The sequence below is a fragment of the Erinaceus europaeus genome, chromosome 8 (assembly GCF_950295315.1).
Source record: "Erinaceus europaeus chromosome 8, mEriEur2.1, whole genome shotgun sequence".
NCBI classification, from domain to species: Eukaryota; Metazoa; Chordata; class Mammalia; order Eulipotyphla; family Erinaceidae; genus Erinaceus; species Erinaceus europaeus.
Genome location: NC_080169.1, coordinates 6290183 through 6313646, shown reverse-complemented (window position 1 = coordinate 6313646; position 23464 = coordinate 6290183). Strand labels below are relative to the sequence as shown.

Sequence of the window (23464 nt, the reverse complement as noted above, 5' to 3'; positions counted from 1 at the left end):
AAATAGCTCTGTGGACCAGCTTGTCATGCTTGAGATTCCATCTCCCATGCTGCTATCTCTCTTTTTCGCTCTCTTTGTCCCAGTCTCTTGACTTTTTTCTCTCTCTCTTCCTATCTTCAAAATTCAAGTGATGAAGTTAAGACATAAACATTTTTTTTTTTAAGAAAAGGAATAAAGTTCATTGTGGAGACAGGCGGTGACACAGCAGGTTAAGCGCAGGTGGCACAAAGCACAAGGACCGGCATAAGGATCTCAGTTTGAGCCCCCGGCTCCCCACCTGCAATGGAGTCACTTCACAGGCGGTGAAGCAGGTCTGCAGGTGTCTGTCTTTCTCTCCCCCTCTCTGTCTTCCCCTCCTCTCTCCATTTCTCTGTCCTATCCAAAAACAATGATATCAGTAACAACAATAGTAACTACAACAATAAAACAACAAGGGCAACAAAAGGGAAAATAAATAATAAAAAAGACATTTTGCTTTAAAATTCTTTTATTTTATTTATTTAAATATTTTTTAAACCTAGGTTGTAGTACACTATCCTATTACATTGGCTTTGGTTTTCCTTTTGTATCTAGTATCACAAGTGCAGGCAATGTGTTTGTCAAGTGAGCAGTTCTAAAAGCAGGACATGGTGCATCGTGTTAAGCGTACATGGCACAAAGCGCAAGGACTGGCGTAAGGATCCTGGTTCCAGCCCCGGGCTTCCCACCTGCAGGGGGGGTCCCTTCACAGTGGGTGAAACAGGTCTGCAGGTGTTTATCTTTCTCTCCCCCTCTCAGTCTTCCCTCCTCTCTCCATTTCTCTCTGTCCTATCAAACAACAAAGACATCAATAATAACAATAAAGAACCAGGGCAACAAGAGGGGGAAAAGAAAGCTCCCAGGGGCAATGGATTTGTAGTGCAGGCACTGAGTCCCAGCAATAACCCTGAAAGAAAAAAAAAAGTTAAATATTCTAGATTGTAATTTTGGAAGCAAACTCAAGGGCCCTGGAAAATCTTTACTGAAAAATCTCATGTGGGGGCCAGGTGGTGGCATAGCTGGTTGAATACATGTATGGTAGTGTGCAAGGATCCATGTTCAAGCCCCTGGTCCTCACCTGCAGAGGGACAGAGTCACAAGTGGTAAAGCAGAATTGCAGGTGTCTGTCTGTCTCTCTTCCTCTCTGTCTCCCCTTCCTCTCAATTTCTGGCTGTTTCTATCAAATAAAGAAAGAAAAATTTTTAAAAATTCATGGTTCAAAAACAAAAAGGGGAAAACAGCTGGCATGGTAGAGGAAACTCTTAGAATGATTTAAAAGAAATTTACCTGCCATTGTGTAAATTCACATCTATAAAATAACATGCAGTGGCAGACAATTATAAGTGAATAAGGCTTTTGCCAGGCTGCCAGAATAGCCACAGATCAGAGCTAGACCAGAGACATTTACAAGAGCAAAAACCAGCCCTCAGCTTCTCGTCATCCTGAACATCAAAAGAAAAGGCTTCCACACTTGGTGATGGACTAGGAGGGAACCGGCAGGACTGAAATCTGCCTTTGATGCCATGGTGGCTTGTGGAACTCCCCTTCCCTTGTTTTCCCCTCAAAACTCAGTTTCAGTTGCAAGGTATATAGCCAATATATTCCTCCCAAGCAAGGAGGCAGCTGACTTTCTCTTTGCTGAAATGTATCCCTCGGTCTCACCTTTGAGGCAGACAGCTTTTTTTTTTTTTTTTTTTTACTGTTTATCCTTCTTCTGCTGGTAACTATTTTTTTTTTTACCTTGCTATCCCAATACACTTTCTAAAAAATAAAGCACAAATATGTCTTCATACAGTATTGCACTAGAATATATTCATGGAACACAATGAAAAAATCCAGAAAGCTGTTTTAATGACTGCACTGTAAAGCACTAACCCCACCGTAAAAATAATTATAAAAGAGAAAAATCAATGAAGAGATTTCCTCACATGTACTATTTTACCTTTTGACAAATGTGTACATTCAAATCAGAAAGGAAGTATAATTGGTTATTCAATAAATTATCTTTAAGGAATTGGCTCAATACATGGAAATGAATGTGAAATTGTTACCATACTGTCTACAGATACCTTTTAGTACGAAAACTGAAACCACGTGGGGTTGTATTGTTGTGTGGGAAAAAGAGAAATGTTATGCATGTAGAAACTACTGTATTTACTGTCAACTGTAAAACATTCATTCCCCAATAAAGAAATTAAAAAAAATAGAGACAGTCAGAAATTGAGAGGGAAGGGGGTGATAGAGGGAGAGAGACAGAGAGACACCTGCAGCACTGCTTCACCGCTCGTGAAGCTCTCCCCCTGCAGGTGAGGACCTGGTGCTCGAACCTGGATCCTTGAGAACTATAACTTGTATGCTCAACCAGGTGCACCACCACCTGGCCCCCCAATAAAGAAATTTTAAAAAATAAAAAAGACTGAAACCACATTAAGAATTTATGCTTTTGTTATTTGAAGTGTCTTTGCATTCTAAAGCAATTACAACTCAGCAACTATTCTAGTACTTTAAAAAAAAAGAATTTTTTTGTATTCTTTGTTGATGTAACATTGCATATGATACTTTTAAGTTCCATTTGTGCATCATTATTAATCAGTATCTGTTTTGTATTTTACATACACTACGTTCAGTTCACCACTAAAAAGCCCATTCTATCCTGTACCTATTTACCTAATATCCCAATATCCCTCCCCTCTCCCTTTTTTGGTAACCACTACTTTGCTCTTGGTGATTAAAAGTTTAAAAGTTTATCTTTATTTATTTGCCTCATTTAGGTTTTTTGTTTTGTCTCCAGGATTATTGCTGGGGCTTGGGACCAAAATTAAGAATTCACTGCTTCTAGAAGCCTTTTTTCCCCCCTCCATTTTATTGGATAGGACAGAGAGAAATTGAGGGGGGCGGGTGGAGGTAGAGAGAGAGAGAAAGACACCTGCAGACCTGCTTCACCATTTGTGAAGCGTCCTCCCTGCAGGTATGGAGCCCAGAGCTCAAACCCTTTTTGCCTCCCCTTCTTATACTTAGTTCTATGTGTACTAACCAGATGCACCACCACGTGGCCCCCCAGTTATTTTGTTTTTGGGCCATCTAGGAGGAAAGTCCCACTGTGCTTGTCTCTCTGCATCTGACCTACTCCATTTAGCATAAAGCCCTAGGGGTCCATCCATGTATCCCTGTATTTCAGCTTCTCACCCTGGAGTACCCTTCCTGTATCTTCGTCATCCAGTTACCTGCTAACAGACATCTAGACATCCTTCCGTTTCTCCATTTCTTATCTACTGAAAGTAGTTCTGCGGGGGCGGTGGGGTTCATATATCTCTTTCAATTACTGGAGTTTTGTTGTGGCTGTTGTTGGGGAATAGCCAAGAAAGACAGCTGATGTAAATGAGGGATTATTTCACTTGCTGATATTGTAGCCAGAAACCTACTGAGCTTTCTCTGTGGTTGTTTTGTTAAGGACAGGGCAGGGGCAGGGGGTCTAGAACCCCAAATAGCTGAGTCACGCCCCCACACCAGTGGGGAAGACAGACGGCACTGGGAAATGGTAGGGAGGCAGTTGTAGAAACACCTTGAAAACTGTAGAAGGCGATCTGGCAAGGTAGCCACACCTGGTGATCTCAGCCGACCAATGCAAAGCTAGCCCCAGGTGTGATGTAGAGAATGTAGATAGGAATTTAAGAGAAGAAAAGATGCATGGGTGGGCCTTTTCCTCTCTCTTCATGGTCCTGGTGGGTCTGTCTCTTCAGGCTTTCTGTACACCTTCATGCTCTTTTTTTACATAACTCCCAAATTAATAGCTTTCTAACAAAGAGTTTATACTTTTGTGTGGGGGTAGATAATATAATGGTTATGCAAAGAGACGGTCATGCCTGAGGCTCCAAAGTCCCAGGTTCAACCCCCTGCACCACCATAAGCCAGAGCTGAGTAAAAAAGAGTTTATACTTGACACACCTTAACACAGACAGAGCCCTCTTGTAGTTCTTTTCAAGATGCCACCATGAAGGACCCTTCCTGGGAGTAGTTGGTGGTCCCTCAGACTTAGCCAGTTTCCCCAGCTTCAGCATTACATTACATCCCCACCAACATCCTCTCCACCCTGCTCTTTAGGTAAGAGCTTACCTCACAGGTGCTGCTAGTGTGTTGTTAGGCCTTTCTCTTTCTCTTTTCCTTGGTTATGGGCAGGTCCTCACAGTCTGCAATGACTTTTCAGATAGAAAGAGGAAGACAGAGACAAAGAGATGGAGGGAAAGATATAGCAGCACCAAAGCGTCTGCTTGAACCTGGATCGCACACATAACAAAACCGGTTTCTGACTGAGTTAGCTTGATATACACGGACGTTTTCCTATACGGGAGAGACTGAACATCTTTTTACATGCATAGTGGAGACTTGTTTGCCTGGTTGCTTCAGATTCATATGCCTGTTCAGATCTCTTGTGCAATCTTTTAATCAAATTGCTATTTTGCTATGTGTTTTATGATTTGATTATATATTTTGGACATTTACCAACTGGTATATACGCTTTGTAAGCATCTTTTCCCATTCAGATTATTGTTATTTTTATGCAAGTTATTTTTTCATGTTAACTATACAAAAGCTTCTTCTTTGAATGTAGCCCTACTTATTTGTTATTTTTCCTTGTGCCATTGAACCTGAGTCCCCAAAGACATTTTTATTTCAAGCTTAGAGGTGGTTGCCTTATAATTCACATTCAATGTTAACATTAAATTCATATGCCTCTCACTGAAAAAACAAAATAAAGACATAGACCAGAAGGAAAAACTGATATCTTTAACTAAAAGTAGCATTTGATCTTCCATTCACCAAAAGGTGTTGAAAATAAGTGAATAGCACACAAATGGAAATACTTTCAACATAGTTTCAAAGGAGTCGTTATCAATAAAATGTTTGTAAATCTTTTTTTACATACACACACACACACAAATAATAAATAAATAATCCATTGCTCAGGGTGGCCATTTTCTCCCTTTCTTTTTAAAAATTTTATTTATTTTAATGTGAGAGAGACTGAGACCAGAGCACTGCTCAGCTCTGGCTTGAACCTGAGACCTCAGAGCCTTAGGCATGAGAGTCTTTTGCATAACCACTATGTTATTTCCCCAGCCCATTTTTCCCATTTCTTTATATTTGCAGAGGGGGTGGGGAGATAGACAGGGAAAGAAAGTGAGAGCACTGATTCTTCATTCGTAAAGTGCTCCCCTCCCCATACACAGGTGGGGAGGGCCTCCAACCAGGATCCTTGCATGAGTTCAATCTGGTGTGTCATGGCAAGTCCTGTAAAATTTTTTTAAATGTTTTATTTATTTTATTTTAATGACAAAGGAGAGAGAAATATATATATAGAGAGACCAGAACACCATTCACCTCTGGCTTATGGTGCTGCTAAGTATTGAACCTAGGACTTCAGAGTCTCAGGCATAAGGATCTTCTGCATAACCACCAAGCTATCTCCTGCCCTTTCTTCTAAAAATTCTTATAAATTGATTTTTAAAATAATACAACAATAAAAACACGGGCAAGGAGCATGAGAAGGCAACCCACACATGCGGACTATAAATGATTAGCATTGAGTTTCTATTTTTTTATTAGTGACTTAAATATTGATCTACAGGATTGGAAAGGGTATAATTGTAATAGAGGTGTAATTCCGTACAGTTCTCGCCACCAGAGTTCCATGTCCCATCTCCTCCATCGGAAGCTTCTCTATTCTTTACCCCTGTGGAAATATGGACCAAAATTCTTTATAGGGGAGCAGAAGGTGGGAGTTCTGGCTTCTGTAATTGCTTCTCTGCTGGACATGGGCTTTGACGGGTCAGTGCATACCCCCAGCTCTAGCAGTAAGTTTTTGTCTGTTCCTATTTTTTTTCAGCCAAACCTTTGTAGTCTGTCTACTCTTATCCACAGGTTCTGTGGCTTCCAGGTGCCTGTGGCCTTCAGGGAACTGCTGCTTTGAGCAATAGCCTTAAGACTGGCTTCCAGATACCCAGCCTTCCTCTCCCAGTGAGTGATCTAGTCATGGGCTTCAGCCCAGGAACCCAGCTTTCTGGGCAGCCATTGATGTAATCTGATAGATGGTACACCCAGAACCTGTCATTGTCGGAATAGAACAGCAGTAACAACCACAACCAAAAGAATTTGGAAGAGTTTGCCTTGGAACCTTGTAATTCCGTGACACTGTATTGCTTTTGAAAAAGATAAAGCAATGGGAGTCCAAACACTGCTATTTGGAGGATGTGTGTTCTCAGGAAAGTCTCTGTACACGGAAACAATACTATTTAACTCTGATGACGTCACCCGCCACGTGCCAGTTGTTTTTCTTTCAGGTAAATGCTTCTTATATTCGTCTTAAGGACAGTTTAACTCTTGAGACAATTTATCACTATAATATTGGGTTGTCAGAAGTCAGGACATGTTTTTCTATGCAAAAAGGCACCATGGAGTTTCTGAAAACCCATTAGTAATTCCAAGTGGTTCTAATCAACTCCATTTGACAGATGGGGAAAGCCTGACTTCTAGCTGGATTTACCTGCTTGGTATCCCGTAAGCAGCAAGAGCTAGAGGTGTGTTAGTGGCATCGTGGTAAGCAGAGCAGCCTTCTCCTAAGTAGGCAGGGCATCTGGGAGAGAGCTTGCACAGGGGAATGCTTCACATTCATAGGGACCTAGGCTCAAGCTTGAGTCACCTCATGGGAACACCGAGCACAGTGCCAGTGGTGAAGCAGCGCTGCACTGTTTCTCCTTTCTCTCTGTCTTTCTATATATCTAAAATTTAAAAGAAAAGAAAGAATCCTTCAAGATAGTAAAATCCTGTATGTACAAGAACATGGAAGCAAGACTAGAGAATGGACCACAAGTTTTAAAAATCCCAAAAACCCATGTTAACATTCAATACTTTCTCTCTCTTTTTCTCTCTCTCACACACTTCAAATAATATATATATACATATATATATATATACATATATATACATATATATATACATATATATATGTATATATATATGTATATATATATATGAAATTTAGTAATTTATTTTTAAACTGTAAGGGAAGATAATGAAACATTTCCAAACAAAATAGTTGACTATAATCACTTACACTAACTTATGGCACCCTCTTCTGGCAAGAAGAGGTTATGACATTACTGTTATATCCACTAAGTGGCATCTATTAACAGCTGAACCATTATGACCCAGGAGGAAAGTTGGGAATAAAACAAAGCCGGGAGGGCCTGGGGACTCAGAGCCCTATGTTAGAGGTAAATGGCATTTTGGTGGTGGGTGAAGTGTGCTGGGACATGATTTGTGATGTGAGACTGTATCCTTAACACAACAGTAGTCCTGTAAAATATTTCCTTAATAAAAGTAATAAAAAAGCCAAGACACAGCATTAAATAAGCATAAAGACCCTGAAAAAGTAAACCAGGCAACTTATTTGCCCAATTGTACTATGAATAAGATTGTTAGTTCTAATCCCCTATTTTCCCTGCCCTCAAAGTGAGAGGCGTGGATCTTTATGTGCTAATAATTTGTGATTCTGAGTTGAGTTGATACTGTAAATATTTTGAGCCAATAAAAGTGCTTACTACTTGCTTTCTCTTGTACTACACTAGAAAAGGTCTATACCAGTTCGATTCCAGACCAAAAAAAGAAGAAGAAGAATTGATTCCTGAAGGTTTAGACAGCCAATGGCTGTTCCCGAACTGGCATAAGGGTCTTTCTCCACCAAACTCATCCAGGTCCATGTGAAGGCAATGCTCAAAGGTCCCGTTTAGAAGGATACTTGGGCAGCACAAGACAGATACACACATACACGTACGTACGTGCAGCACACATGGACCTGTGTGTGAATGCACGTGCACCTGTGTGTGAATGCACAACTTCAGTCGACACTGGGCTGATTTGAATTTATGTGCTTTTATTTTGGCCTCCAGGATTATTGCTGGGGCTCAGAGCCAGCAATATGAATCTACGACTCCTCGTAGCCACTTTCTTCTCCTTCTTCTTTTCACTTGATAGGACAGAGAGAGATGAAGTGGAGAAGAGACAGAGAGGGAGAGAAAGAGAGATACCTGCAGACCTGCTTCATTGCTTGTGAAGTGTTGCTTTATTCTTTTCCTTTCCACCCGCCTTTTTGCTGTCCTTAGACATGGGTGTGAGAGGCTGAGCCATGACACCCCGTAGCTATAACATGCATTACAGTGCACAAGGACCTGGGCTCAAGTACCTTGTCTTACCTGCAGGGGCGAAGTTCCATGGACTGTGAAATACTGCAGCATGTTTCTTCCTCTCACCCCCTCTCTCCTTCTCCCTTTTTCTACCCCAAATAAGCAAATGAAACATTAAAAAATAAACACAAGGAAGTGGTGTAGTCGATAAAGCTTTCATCACTTAAGCAGGAGATTCTGAATTCAGTGTCCAGTGGGAGAATTGAACCACAAAGAATATCCAGAATGATGCTCTGTTCCTTTCTTTTCCTCTCCTGTCATAAATAATTTTTTTCTTAGTGGATTGGAAAGCCTCTGAAGGAGACACTCCAGTAGATATCACATGTAAAAAAAGAAGCCTTGAGTTTCCTAATCATCGGACCTGATACTCACAAAGCAATAAAGTAATGCTTGAGTATCAGCAGGTTAGTATAAAATAAAATGCAAGATAGCCTAGAACTGGCAGTATTATCTAAAAATACAGAAGTATCTCCCCTGCAACAGAACACAGGGAAGAGTGATAGAAAGTTTATCAGCTGGAGGGAGAAATACAAAATTAAATACTATAAAATATACATTAATTTTCCTAAATGAGGATGAGGACGGGCTGAGGGCTTAACTGGTAAAGCAGGTGGCAGCTGTGCTTCCCCTTGAAGGGGCAGGGAGTTTAGGAGAAAGTAGACAGAAGTAATTCCAGGAGAGGGTGAACAGAATATAGAGATGGGTGGGAGGGAGGGGTGGGGAATTGAGGAGGACTGTCTGATAGTAAAAGCACTGATGAATGGGATTTGGCTTTGAAGGTCATGCAGAAATAGGACTAGGAATTTGGCTCGGCCTGCTCAAGCAACAGTTTGCATAGCCAAGGTCCCAGCGGTAGCAGATTCAACACCAGCACCACCTTTTGCAAGAACTGAGCAGTGCTCTGATCATGTTTTCTCCCTTCTGTCACAATACATCAATCTTAAAAAAAAAAGGCCATGTTGATGTGCAGGGATCCCATAAAACATACAAGAGAATAAACATTCACTCTGTGTGTGTGGATGGCAGGAGGAGAAGAGTAGGAGAGGCAACATTTTGATATCAGTGTCTAATAGTTTACTGAGATGGAACAAACTGAGAAGGGAAATAAGAAGATAGGAAGACATCTTTGACAGGGACGAGAAGCATTCCTCCTGCAAGCAATGGGGCATTACAGGCAAAGACCCATGACATTTGGAGGGCAGAAGCAGTCAGGTGTTGGTAATATGGAAATTGAAGCATACAAGCAAGCATTTATGTTTTCAGCTTTTAAGGGTTCTGAAAGAGGGAAACCTTTAGTTTAATCTTATGGCATTGCAGCAGTATTTTGAGAGCAGTTCCTTAAGCATACAGTCTTAGAAAGTGTGGTCCCATTCATTGAACAGTAACTGACACTCAGCAAGAGCTTGGCAAATGTTTAATGAATAAATGAGTGTGTGTACTCAGAAGTCATTATCAGAAACTCCAAAGGTAACATCCTCTGTGAACAGTCAGGATACAGAGCAAAAGATGGAGCTGAGGAATGCCCTCCCCTGGACCACTCCAAACCCTCTGGCAGCAGGAAGGGAAATTATTAAAATTTACATAAAAGAAACAGTCAAAGAGATTGAAAAATAAATATCCTAGCACCTCAGAGTGTGGGGATCTTTGGTGGCATCATCAAATGTCTCATGCATACATCACTTTATGGTCACAGGCAGGATTTGGGAGAGCAGAGCAGAGGAATATGAAGTTGAGTATTTATTGAAGGGGAAGTGTCATCAGTGTGCCTCCACATGGCACTGGGTGTCGATGGCACTATAAAAATCTGGAAATATTTCTTAGGAGGTAAAATACCAAGCCTGATGGGCTCAGAGAATAAGGAGTCTGCAAGACAAATACAACCTGAGTCTTGGACCTGAGATCATAGAAGACTGGGAATTAACTTGGACTTAGGAAAACAAGAACAATCTGAGGTACCTATTGAAAGAACTTCAAGCTACTGGGTCCGGGTCCTTCTCTCAATTTGCATAGACTTTAAGGGCTGCGTTTCAATTTCCTGGTAACTAAAAATGGCAACACACGTTGCCGTGAAGCAGTCGTAAGAAAGGATAAACAATAAGTCAAAAAATATATTAAGATAGACTGTTAAGCTTATTCAAGAATGTCTTACTGGGCTTTTGTGAACAATTTATTAAAACCTTGCTGTTCATTGAGGAGTGGAGCCTGTGAACACCAGGCTTCATCTTCACCTGCTGCTGCATAACAGGATAATCATAACGTAGGTCTGAGGTAGACGGGGGGTCAAGGAAGAAAAGTCTCACATGGGTCTCAATTTCCTAAGTGTGCTAAGAAAACACCAGTCATCATTTTGTCCCTGCAATAACCCAATGCCCAATTGCATTTATTTGAGTTATAGGAAGAGGTCCTATACTGGAAAGACGAGAGCTGTCACATTACCACAAAAGGGAACTGGATGGGAGTTCATCTCTAAGAGATGACTTAAAACATATACGGTGTCTAGTTGGGTTCCAAGTTAGAAAAACACAAGGCAGTTTCAATTCATTTGAAAAGAGTAGTGGCGTCTTATCAAGATAAGTCAATCTTTCTCTAAGGCTCTGAGGTGTGTAGCCATGCAATTTGGGTAGATTAAAGTACTGAATTTCAGTCATCTTTAAACCTGATTTCTTGGAGCATTTGAAGATTTCTGGAGGCTTTTTTTCTTTTCTTTTCAATATTTTTATATTTATTTATTTACTTATTCCCTTTTGTTGCCCTTGTTGTTTTATTGTTGTAGTTATTATTATTGTTATTGATGTCGTTGTTGGATAGGACAGAGAGAAATGGAGAGAGGAGGGGAAGACAGAGAGGGGGAGAGAAAGACAGACACCTGTAGATCTGCTTCACTGTTTGTGAAGTGACTCCCCTGCAGGTGGGGAGCCAGAGGCTCGAACCGGGATCTTTAAGCTGGTCCTCGCGCTTTGCGCCACCTGCGCTTAACCCACTGCACTATTGCCCGACTCCCGCATTTTTTCTTTAATGAACTATTAGAATAGGTTATGAAATCGTGTTGGTGTTTTCCTCAGTCTGGTTATAAACTTATCCCTGTAGCAACAAGAGGGTCTCAGAATTCTGAACCTGAACACTCTTTGCCTGTTATCTTCAAACACGATGGGTGCAGTAACCTGGCTCCCTCAGACATTATCCTGGTTTTGTCAGAAAGAGCAGGTCCTGATGAAAACAAGGTGGCATCATGATGCTCAGAGCTTTTACTCATTCCAGGAGAAATTGCTGCATTTAACAACATGATAAAGGAAATTTCAGAATTCCAGAGGGCTTTGCCTCGTCCTCATATGCATTACTCAGGTCTAAACAAGTCTGTGCCTGAGCTGAGTAAAAATACCACATTGGGCTGTGTTTAGGAACAACTACAGCTTTCTTTATCTGGGCTAACAGTTGTTTGTATTATATGAAGGTGAAATGTCACTGGATTTTCAAAAACAGTCATAAAGTATAGAGGAGGCTCAAATACAGCTGCCATGTCATTACTGTTATTACATGTTATTACTGGAATAAACTGAAGCTGCAAACTCACCGATATATGACCAGGAAATGTACGACGATGACTTGGCAGCTTTAGAACCTGACCTGTACTGAGAAAGCGAAGTTCTTCCATACTGGTATGTGCAAGAAATCCTTGAAACTATTCACATGAATCTTAGAAAAAGATCCACTTAAACAAATGGGGATATTCATTGCATAACCATGGGCATTTTTGGAAAAGGCCACTATACCATCTTCAGCCCATCCTCCTCTTAATTTTTAGGAATTTGGGAAACTTTAGATTTGAAAATCCTTAAAATGAAAAAAAAATCTGTCTGCTTTTTTTTTTTTAGACAATTTCAAAGGTTATGAATCAGACAGAAAGCTTAATTAAAAGGGTATCTAAATACGTGTTAGAATAAGATGACAGTTTGGTGAAGAGTGAGATGTACTGACATCTATCTTGGGGGTGATGTGGAAATAGGTCTTTGTGACAATAACAATCCTGTAAAGAAGCATTCCCTGAATAAAGTCATACTGAGGTTGAAAAAAGCTGCATAAATAAATAACTAAAATAACAACATCATTTTAGAACTTACTACATCCATCTAGGAATGTTACCGGTGTAGCGTGAAACTTGTGAAGGACTGATATTCTGGTCAAGTGTGGCAAAGTCTACACTTTGAAAGTCACTATGGGAAAGAGAATAAAAGGAAGTTGTTCAGGGCAGCAATTATCTTTTTATAATATTAAATGTGTTTTATTATTAGAACACATTTTTCAGTCTTAGTTTTTAACTTAGTGTATAATTTCTTTTTAAAAAAATTTATTTATTATTGGATAGAAACAGAGAGAAATTGAGAGAGGAGGGAAAGAGAGAGACAGCTGCGGCCCAGCTTCAACACTTGTGAAGCTTTCCCCCTGCAGGTGGGGACCAGGGAACTGAACCTGGATCCTTGCGCACTGCAGTGTGAGTGCCACCATCTGGCCCTCCTCAGTGTCTAGTTTCAATGTCAGGAATGGCTTTGTGATATAAGTCTGGACTTCCTGCTCGTTATGTGTTGGATTATCAGTTACATTAGCAGGAAATGGCATCCAGCTTCCTATCACTAGACTAGCTTTCACGATGAGCCACCTTGTAACCTATAAACCAGCCCCAGGAGATATTTGGGGTCAGTTGCCACCATTTTTCTATTGGCATTTAAACACCAAATATAGTAATCCACCAAGATAATTTATACCATGAATCAGTCATGCCAACTAAATGTGAAAGTCCAAGAATGTCCATTGTGGGTCAGCTGACATTTATTTACAGAGCTAGGTTCGCAGGGCGAAAAGCCATCAAAATTGCATGGAAGACTTCTATAAAAATGACCCAGTGAATCAAACCTTCTGTTCCATCTGAGCTATTTTTTTTTTATGTATCTAAAAACATAAACATGTCAGAAACAAAAGTAACCAAAAAAAAAAAAATGAGGCAGGTGTGAGAGGGAATTGCTGATTATGAAGGTCGTCAAGATTTTCTGTGCCACAGACTGGACAGCCACAGCCTGCACCTGTGAGGGGCCTCCATCCACAGCTGTTATTTGTGCTGTAGTGATTGCCAGGCAGGGCAGCAGGGACCACCGAGTGACCAGCAATGAGCAGAATGAAGCGGCTGGGGGCGGGTAGGTAGGGAGGTAAGAGTGTAGGGCACAACCCAGAGGAACAAGCATCTTTCTGCACAAATAACTCAACGATCTCAAGAGAGCATCTGACTGAAACAAGCATTCCAAAACAAAAGGACTCATAAAAAAAGAGTTGAGGTAATCGCTGGTGATTACCAAAGGTTTATTTGGAATGACACAGCACTGAAAACATAACTGTTACAGATGGTTTGCGAATACAGCATACATTGTCTATTGTACTGGAAGAGAATCTGTGAAGATAAGGTGCATAAGTATAAATAGGTGGAAATATGTTTCTGTATGTAGGAGCTTTTTTTGAAATAGCGTCCTTTAGGGGAGGTTGAATTTATATGCCCCATCATCTAGCCAATCTCAGAAAGGCAGAAGGTAAAAAGACTTGGCTGCTCATCCCAACCAGCCAGCCTCTAGCCACAGTGGCCAGATACCTGGGTAACCAGACTCTGCTTTCTTCAAAGGGGGAAGAGCTTTCACATGCTATTAGTCATTGCATCCTGGGGAAAGAAAAAAAAAAAAAGCACACAGATACTGTCGACTGTTTTGGCAATGGGATGCTTGGTTTTGCTCTGAGGCAAAAGTGCGACTGTAATGCCAGACAGCATAGGAGCGATGCATGTACCAGTGACACTTGAGAGGCAAAGAGCTACAGTGGGAAGCAAAGAAAGCGACTATGTGTATGTGGTTTGGTGCATACACATAGATGCAGGAGTGATGGGAACTAGTGTCTATGACCTTGTGTCACTATATAGATAGATATATGAGAGAGTGAGAGAAGAGAGAGGTGTTGAAAAACAACATGGAAATTTTTTGCAGCAGTTTCGTTTTGAACACAGTAAACTTGAGAAGGAAGTGAGAGCACGTGCTCACACCTGTGTAGGGGAGAGATTTGTCTCATACTACTGAACAATTTATCGTATCTTCTGCAGGACGGCCACTCAATACCATACACTTGGTGCAGAGGAATTAAGGTTCTGGTTTGGAGAAAGCTACTTTAGACGTGGGGGTCAAGTACAAGAATCTTCACAGCTCTGACAAAGCACAAACAAACCTGTTATCAAAAATGTGAGAACCACTGAGGACCTTTTTCCTCTATTTACTTTTTTCCCCTTTTTTAATACATGCTCCATTCCCATGTCTTTGTCAGCTTTGTCTGCCACCAGTCTGTAAATCATTCAGAGGGTAATAGTTAAAGTGAACTCTTCAGGCTTAGAAATCTCTTTCTGTAATACTTTTGGGTCTAATCTAAGCGGCGGGTGAAGTTCTCTGGAAAGAGACCTTTGTAGGTAGTGAGGTCTCTGTACTGAAGCCAGTCTGACTCCTTCACTCCTACCAGCCAGCCTGCATCCTGAAAGACAAAAACAGGGGTCTGAGAATTAAAAAAAAACAGAAGGGAAAAAAATTCACAGTGATAACAATTAATAATAAATTAATAAAATTGATTAATTAATAATAAATTAATAAAACCAATATAGTCACAGTCCCTTTGGAATATAACTAAAATAGGCCTACCCGCTATCTACAAAATGGAGACGACCCCCCCCAACTCTTCATCTGCACTACTCCAGCCTTTAGGTTCGTGATTAGTCAACAACTTGTTTGGCTTTATATGCTAACTCTCTTTGCAGCCACCAGGTTCCAGGATACTACCATGATGACAACCAGACTTCCCTGGACAGACAACTGTGGTGACCCCAACAGGCAGGAGTTTGGGATTATTAGCATAGGCATGACGTCACCCTGAGGCAGGACACACAGAGAAGGGAAGGTATAAAGCATGGAGCTTGGAGCAGGTTGCTCTCTTTGGCTGCTGCTTCTGCTCCTGGTCAGACGCATCTCCACAGAGGTGCGCCAGGTAACCGCCATGGCTATTTCTCCTGGAAACTGAACACGCGTGACTCTGCTAGCTGGTAACTTTTAGACCCCTCTACAGCCATGAGCAACCTTTACCAGAGCTGATCATTGTTTATCTTATGGGACTAAACTTTTGATAACTATACTCAGATTTTATGGACCTATGGTATGCTTAACCCTTGATGATAGTTGCTTATTTTGTTATTGATGTTGACTTTGTTAGATAGGACAGAGAGAAATGGAGAGTGGAGAGGAAGACAGAAGGGGAAGAGAAAGACGGACACCTGCAAACCTGCTTCACCACTTGTGAAGTGACTCCCCTGAAGGTGCAGAGCAGCCAGGGGCTTGAACCGGGATCGTTTCACCGGTCCTTGAGCTTCTCGCTTCGTGCACTTAACCCACTGCGCTACTGCCACCCAACTCCCGACAGTTGCTTATTTTGTCTTTTACCTGTTTTACCCTAATAAACCTTGTATTGTGGGAGTCAGCAGTAGCGCAGCGGGTTAAGCGTATGTGGCACAAAGCGCAAGGACCGGCATGAGGATCCTGGTTCAAGCCTCCGGCTCCCCATCTGCAGGGGAGTCGCTTCACAGGTGGTAAAGCAGGTCTGCAGGTGTCTGTCTTTCTCTCCCCCTCTGTCCTCCCCTCCTTTCTCTATTTCTCTCTGTCCTATCTAACAATGACAACATCAACAACAATAACTACAGCAATAGAAAACAACAAGAGTAACAAAAAGGGAAAAATAAATATAAATAAATATTTTTTAAAAATAAACCTTGTATTGTTTAAACCAGTTCCCAGCTCCCTGCTGTGAATCTTTTTATGTGCAGCAGTCCCCAACCAAACCCCTTTTTAAGTTAAATTACAACAGACAACCCCACCAATGTGTCCTGGAGCCCTACTTCCCCAGAGCCCTGCCCCACCAGGGAAAGAGAGAGACAGGCTGGGAGTATGGATTGACCTGTCAATACCCATGTTCAGCGGGGAAGCAAATACAGAAGCCAGACCTTCCACCTTCTGCATCCCACAATGACCTTGGGTCCATGCTCCCAGAGAGGTAAAGACTAGGAAAGCTATCAGGGGAGGGGATGAGATGCGGAGTTCAAATGGTGGGAACTGTGTGGAGTTGTACCCCCCTTATCCTATGGTTTTGTCAATGTTTCCTTTTTATAAAAAAATAAAAAATAATAATTTGTACACAGGGGGCTGTGGTCCTGAAGCAGATGTCACATTATATGTAAACCAGTGAGCTGAGATTCATGAGAAGGCTTATCCCAGACAATTTACATTGTTTAAAAAAGGAGCAAATATTTTAAATTGGTTCATTTCCATACAAAGCATAGTTCATGGAAGTTAATATTAACATCATAGTTTTGTATGAAGAATAATTAATGAACATTAACCAGATTATGACAATAAATTATTATGAAGAAACCATTATAATTATAGCCAAAGCAAAGAGAGGAACAGCGTGTGAGGCAGGACCTGTGGGTCAACCACCGTGCAAAGATGACCTGAGCATCCCTGGGTGAGAATGCAGGACTGAGGGTGGGGACAGATAACAATGATTGTGTAAAAAAAGAAGGAGGAGGAGGAGGAAGAAGAGGAGGGGAAGGAGAAGGAGGAGAAGGAGAAGGAGAAGAGGAAGAACAAGAAGAGTGCACTGGGTTGAACACACATAGTGTGAAGCATGAGGACAAACACAAGGATCCTGGTTGGAGTCCCAGGCTCCCCACCAGCGTGTGTGTGTGTGGATGGGGGGTGAAGCAGGTCTGCAGGTGTCTATCTTCCTCTTCCCCCTCGGCATCTTCCCCTCCTCTCTCTATTTCTCTCTGTCCTATCCAACAACAATGGCAGCAACAACAACCACTGTTGTGACATGACTAGCATCTCGCTGCGGAATGAACTAATGTAGATGCGTGCTGATGTTGGGCTGATCTCAGGACAGAACTTACGTGTGTGCCGGGTGAGAGAAGGGTCACTGTTGCTGGACATTGCTTGTGTGCTGGAAGTGTCCTCCATGGCTGCCTGTCCTGGGAACTGAACAAGTGACTCAGCTAGCCGGTAAACTCTTAAGACGCTACAGACATAATGAGTGACCTATACCTCTGCCGATGATTGCTTATCTTGCTGTACCTAAAATATACATCTTGTACTACTGTACCACCCTAATAAAGCTTTGATTGTTTAAACCCACTCCCAGCCACTACAGCCAAGTCCTTCATGTGCTATAACCTAGGCTTTTGATTTAATTTATAACAAATGGAAAAAATGGCCATGAGACCAGTGGATTCGTGGTGTAGGCACTGAGCCCAGGAGGCAAAAAAGAAGAAGGAGAAGGAGGAGAAGAAGAAGGAGGAGAAGGAGAAGAAGAAAGGAAGGAAGGACAGAAGGAAGGAAGGAAGGAAGGAAGGAAGGAAGGAAGGAAGGAAGGAAGGAAGGAAGGAAGGAAGGAAGGTACTTTCATGCCTGTGGCTCAGAAGTCCCAGGTTTAATCCCAAACCACCATAAGCCAGAGCTGAGCAGTGCTCTGGACACACACACACAGACTGCTAAGTTCATGGAAGTTCTACCTGAACACACCTCAGCTCAAACTATGTAAAAAAAAAAAGCAACTATGTAACCCAAGAAAACTATAATGGGTTAGAGAGATAGTTCACCAGGAAGAGCATATGCCTTGTTTAAAACTTTACACCATGCCCCCATCCACAACTACTGACATCTCATTTTTAACAAGGGAACCTAAATTAGTAAATGGAGAAAGGAAAGTCTTTTCAGCAAATGGTGTTGAAAAAATTAGGTTGAAAGATGAACAAGAATGAAACTGAACCACTACATTTCATACTACACAAATATAAACTCCAAATGGATCAAGGACTGGGATGTTAGGTCAGAAACTATGAAATAACTTAGGAGAAAGCATTAGCAGCACTCTTTTATATTTAAATTTTATAGGCATCTTCAGTGACATAAGTCACTGAAAATGCAAAGCTTCTGCACAACATAAGAAACCACTAGACAAATAGACTCCTTACAGAATGGGAGAGTATCTTCACATGCCATAAATCAGAGAAGAAGCTAATAACTAAAATATACATAAGAGCTCACCAAATTCAGTAGCAAATAATAAATAAACAAATGACCCCTCTAAAAATGGTCAGAGGAGATGAACAAAATATTAATTCAAGAAGAGATCCAAAAGGCCAACGGTCATTGAAATGAAAAATGTGCCCAGTCTTTGTCAGAGAAATGCCAGTAAACACAACAATGAGATACCACTTTCTTCCTGTGAAAATGTCATACATCAAAAAGGATAGTGACAACAAATGCTGGAGAGGGTGCCCTGGAGTAAGGGGACCCTCCTGCACTGCTGGTGGGAATGTAAATTGGCCCAGCTCCAGTGGAGAGCAGTCTGTAGAACTCTCAGAAGGCTAGAAATGGACCTACCCTATGACCCAGTAATTCCTGTTCTGGGGTTATCGCCCAAGGAACCGAACACACTCATCCAAAAAGATCTGTGCATACCTGTGTTCATACCAGCACAATTTGTAATAGCCAAAACCTGGTAGCAACCTAGGTAATTCAACAACAGAAGAGTGACTGAGAAAGTTGTGAGAGGTCTATCTACTATTCAGCTATTAAAAGTGAATTCACCTTCTTCACCTCATCTTGGATGGAGCTTGAAGGAATCATGTTAAATAAGAAGGTAAGGGAACACACAAAGCAGAGCTTACACTGGGTCTGGTGCACTGAGCCAAAGTAAAGGACTCTGGGGAGGGGTCTGTTGGTGGCTTTCAGGTCCTCGTGCAGGATGGTGGAGGAGGACCTGGGATGGGGGCGAGAGTGTTTTCTAGAAAACGGAGAAAGTTTACACATGGACTAACAACCGCACTTACTGCAAACCATTACCCTCCCGATTAAAACAAAAAATCCAGAACAACAAAAAGACTTGACACCACAAGGGCAGCGCAAACTGCAGGGTCCTGGTGTCACTTTCTCTCCCTTTCTCCCTGCTCTCTACTAAGTGTATGAGATCCTGGCGTGGCTCACCAAAACAAAACAAAACCACAATTCACCTATGTATGGGACTTATACAAAATTAACAGATATGTGTTATGTTATTGTTATGGTTATGTTTTTTATAGCAACATCTAATTTTTCAAGTTTATGTAAACCACAAAGCAGGATGTGCTATCTCATTCTTGTCAGCAGTGATGATCTAGTCTATGTAAATCAACCCTCACAGACGTCTCTATCATGCAGAAGCATCATCGGCATAATGCAGACATGCAGTTACAGGAAGGATAAAGCACTCATCTGTGTAGAGTCATGTCGCATGAAAGGTGATACGTTAACCCGAGAAGTGGAGACTGTTGTCTGCCCTTGGTCAAATGAAGATACGCATATTCTAGGCTGCAAGAGCACAGCTGAATGGGACAACATAAAACCCACAGATGACAGCAAGCAAAACTAGAGGGAAAGGGCCATCTTTGTTATGCGAACCAATTTAAGATGAGAGATGACCAGATTTAATCTGAACCAGTCCTCAATATAGTTCAAAATGAGGTCTGAGAAATTAAATAAAAAGCTGAATGCATTCCATTTTGATATAATCTCAGGCTATAAATCGATGCTGCTATATATAGGAGAAATATAAGCATTTAGACAGGACAATTTTTGAAGATTAAAAAAAGACACTAAAAATAATGACTATAAAAAATTGATGGTACCCCCACCCCACCCCACCCCCACACACTGATAAGGAAAAATGTCTTGTTTAAAATTATGATGCCCTTTTTGTAAATGGCAAAGTTAACCTTAACAGATGGTCACTAATATTTTCTAATCCTTAAGTAAATATATACAAATATATAAAAAGAGAAAGAAAACCATTTTTTTCCCCTGAGCGACTGAATTTGAGTTTATTTGCAGTAAGTGAAAACTCTAACAGATTTAAATGCTTAAAAATTCCTTCAATAAAGAAAAAGATAAAGGACTAGAACAAACCCTTATTGAGTTATTTTGAAATTTTACAAGTTAAAAATCAAGGAATATCCATTTTCGAATGAGAAACAAATGGGAATGTAAATATTAACTGCTTAAACTATGTGCTAGACTAAAGATGATGTGGTAATGGCAAAGAGCTTACATCAGACAAACACTCCGCAGAATAATTCTAAAGACCAGACTACTGTATTTTCACATATAAACTCTACACATGCAACTAAAAGCTGACTACTTAAAATCATATAAATATGATTTTTATAATGGGGTTGATGTAAACAATGCCATTGTACCCATGTACCGATTACTTGAGGACTGTGGGACTGACTAAAAGCAGGAATTAGTCGGAGATTTTTTAACTCTTGAAAGTAAAGAACTAGGGGGTCAGGCGGTAGCGCAGTGGGTTAAGCGCAAGTGATGCGAAGCTCAAGAACCGGTTCACGGTTCACAGATCCTGGTTCCAGCCCCTGGCTCCCCACCTGCAGGGGAGTCGCTTCACAAGCAGTGAAGCAGGTCTGCAGGTGTCTGTCTTTCTCTCCCCCTCTCTATCTTCCCCTCCTCTCTCCATTTCTCTCTGTCCTATCCAACAATGATGACATCATCAACAACAAAACTACAACAATAAAAAAAAAGGACAGAAAAGGGGGGGGGAAGTAGGGACTGCACTCGTTGAGACCTATACTAGATTGCTTTCCCCTTGAGAATTATCCTCAGTCTGCACTTTTATGTTTGCAGGTAAACTTTCCTGAAATCTGGGTTGTCTGAGTTGTAAATGCCTACGGGTTATTATTATTTTTTTAAATTATTGATTTAATAATGATCACCAAGACCATAGGATAAAGAGGGGTAAAACTCCCCTCTATTTGAAGATTCCCTGTTCTTTCTCCCTCTGGAGCCTGGACCCACAATCCTTATGGGGTAGAGAAGGTGGAAGGTCTGGCTTCTGGAATTGCTTCCCCACTGGACATGGGTGTTGGCAGGTTGATCCATACTCCCAGCCTGTTTCTATCTTTCCCTAGTGAGGCAGGGCTCCTAGGGTTATTTGAAGCAGCTGGAAAAATTGCAACATTGGAAACATGGAAAATACTAAGGAGAGATTTAAGTACTGCCAGTAGGCAGGAGGCAGAATTTAAGAGTATGGATGCCAACAAATTATGGAACTTAGAAAAATACTCAGGATTTCCTTTTCTTATTTATTTATTTACTTAATTACTTATTATTGGATAGAGACAGAGAGAAACTGAGAAGGGAGAGGGAGGTAGAGAGGGAGAGAGACAGACAGACACCTGCAGCTCTGCTTCACCACTCGTGAAGCTTTCCCCTGCAGGTGGGGACCAGGGGCTTGAATCTGGGTCCTTGCATATTGTCATGTGAGCACTTAACCAGGTGAGCCACCACCTGGCCCCAACCCTCAGGATTTCTACTGAAATTCTAGATGTTCTATATCTTAGATATAGGTCCAATGTCTCAGGACTAAGAATTTATTCAAAGAACAAAAATGAAACTGCAACAGACCCATTCTAATAAATATAAAACAAGAATTCATAACTCCAACGTAATTATGCAGAAATTTAAAATGCCTGCAGGAAAAAAAAAAACTTTACAAGTTAGAAGACAGAGACCAGACTCTTATAGTATTATCATCCTCTGTGTCTACTATTACTAATAAAAAGTACAAGACATATGACAGTATCACTCCTAGGCATATATCCAGAGGGCATGGAGACACTAAAGGAAAAGGATTTATGACCATCTGTATTCACTGTTGTCTTATTAATGATTGCCAAAGTATGGAAATAATCTCTATGCCCAAGAACAATAGAATGGAGAAAGAAGTTGTAGGGTATATGTTAAGTGGGACGCCACTGCTCAGTGAAAAGGGGTGAAATTGTAACTTTTTAATTATTATTACATTCATTCACTTATTGGAAAGAGACAGCCAGCAATGGAGACAGAAGGGGTTACAGAGAGGAAGAGAGACAGACACCTGCAACACTGCTTCACCATTTATGAAGCTTTCCCCCTGCAGGTGGGGACTGGGGGCACGAACCTGGACCCTTGGGCATTGTAACCTGTGCCCTCAACCAGGTGCACCACCACCCGGCCCTTGAAAGGATGAAATTGTATCATTTGGCGCCTTAGACCACTCGGCCATCCTGACGAAACTGTATCATTTGGAACACAGTGGATGGAAATGGAGGCAATTATGTTATGTGAAAAAATTATGAAGGAAAATTCTGAATGGTTTCGCTCAAAAGTGGAATACAGATAACTAAAGTAAGTGAATGTGGGGTGGGGAGAGGAAGTAAACCAAACTATCCCATGGCTATGTGGGAGGGGAGAGAGGCACAGAACTTGGCTGAGGGACTTGTGTGTAGGGACTTCCAAACACCTTGTGTGCATGAGAGACTATATTCCTGAAATCGTCTGGTTTTGTAAAACATTGTTAAAGCACTTAAAAAAAGTCTTTAACATCAAGAAGTCCATTATACTTATAAGAGGAGAAAATGAGAAAGATACAAATGAATTTGGGCCACTCGAGAACATTTTAGTATAATGAAGGCACGCATTTAGAAGTCTATAGAGAACTCAGGGAACCCAAGGCACAGAATCTACACAGAAATTCATAACGAAAACGCACTGCAGATGAGCTGATGCAAGCCAAAGGTAAAGAGGAATTCTTAAAAGCAGTAGCTAGGAGTTCTATTTTACTGAGAAACAACGTTAAACAATAATAGTTGATTTCTAATATAAAGAGCAAGGATAGGAGGTGGGATATATTGAAAGAGTTGATACAATAAAGACGAAGGTAGAGATGATTTTTCTTAACCTTTTCAAGAATTGTCTTGTCTTTATGAATTTTCTCTGACTTTGTACATTTTCTCTATTATATTCATTCTTTCATTACATTCATTTGTGAATTTTTATTTCCTTCTGTCTATATACTTTGAATATGACTTTATCACTTGTTAACCCATGTTGAAAGCACAGGAACTGATGATAACAAAGAAATATTTAAAAATCTACACTCCGAAAGGACTTAGAAATCCTGAAAATATTATGACAGTGATACCCTTTCCCTTGCCCTCCCCCCAAACACCCCATACTAACATATATTTACATATTTTTCACCCTACTTTAGCAGTT

The 23464-nt window shown here is 41.0% G+C and overlaps 1 protein-coding gene across 6 annotated transcripts in view; it reads right to left on the bottom strand.

The window, feature by feature from the left end:
* Window positions 1-13572: 13572 nt before the first annotated feature.
* Window positions 13573-23464, bottom strand: part of AMPH (amphiphysin) — a 196504-nt gene continuing 186612 nt past the window's right edge. For all 6 annotated transcript variants that reach the window (XM_060195839.1, XM_060195840.1, XM_060195841.1 and 3 more), the window contains one exon: window positions 13573-14807. In XM_060195839.1, coding sequence (XP_060051822.1) covers window positions 14700-14807 — 108 coding nt within the window. In that variant the 3' untranslated portion in view covers window positions 13573-14699. The remainder of the gene's footprint in view (window positions 14808-23464) is intronic.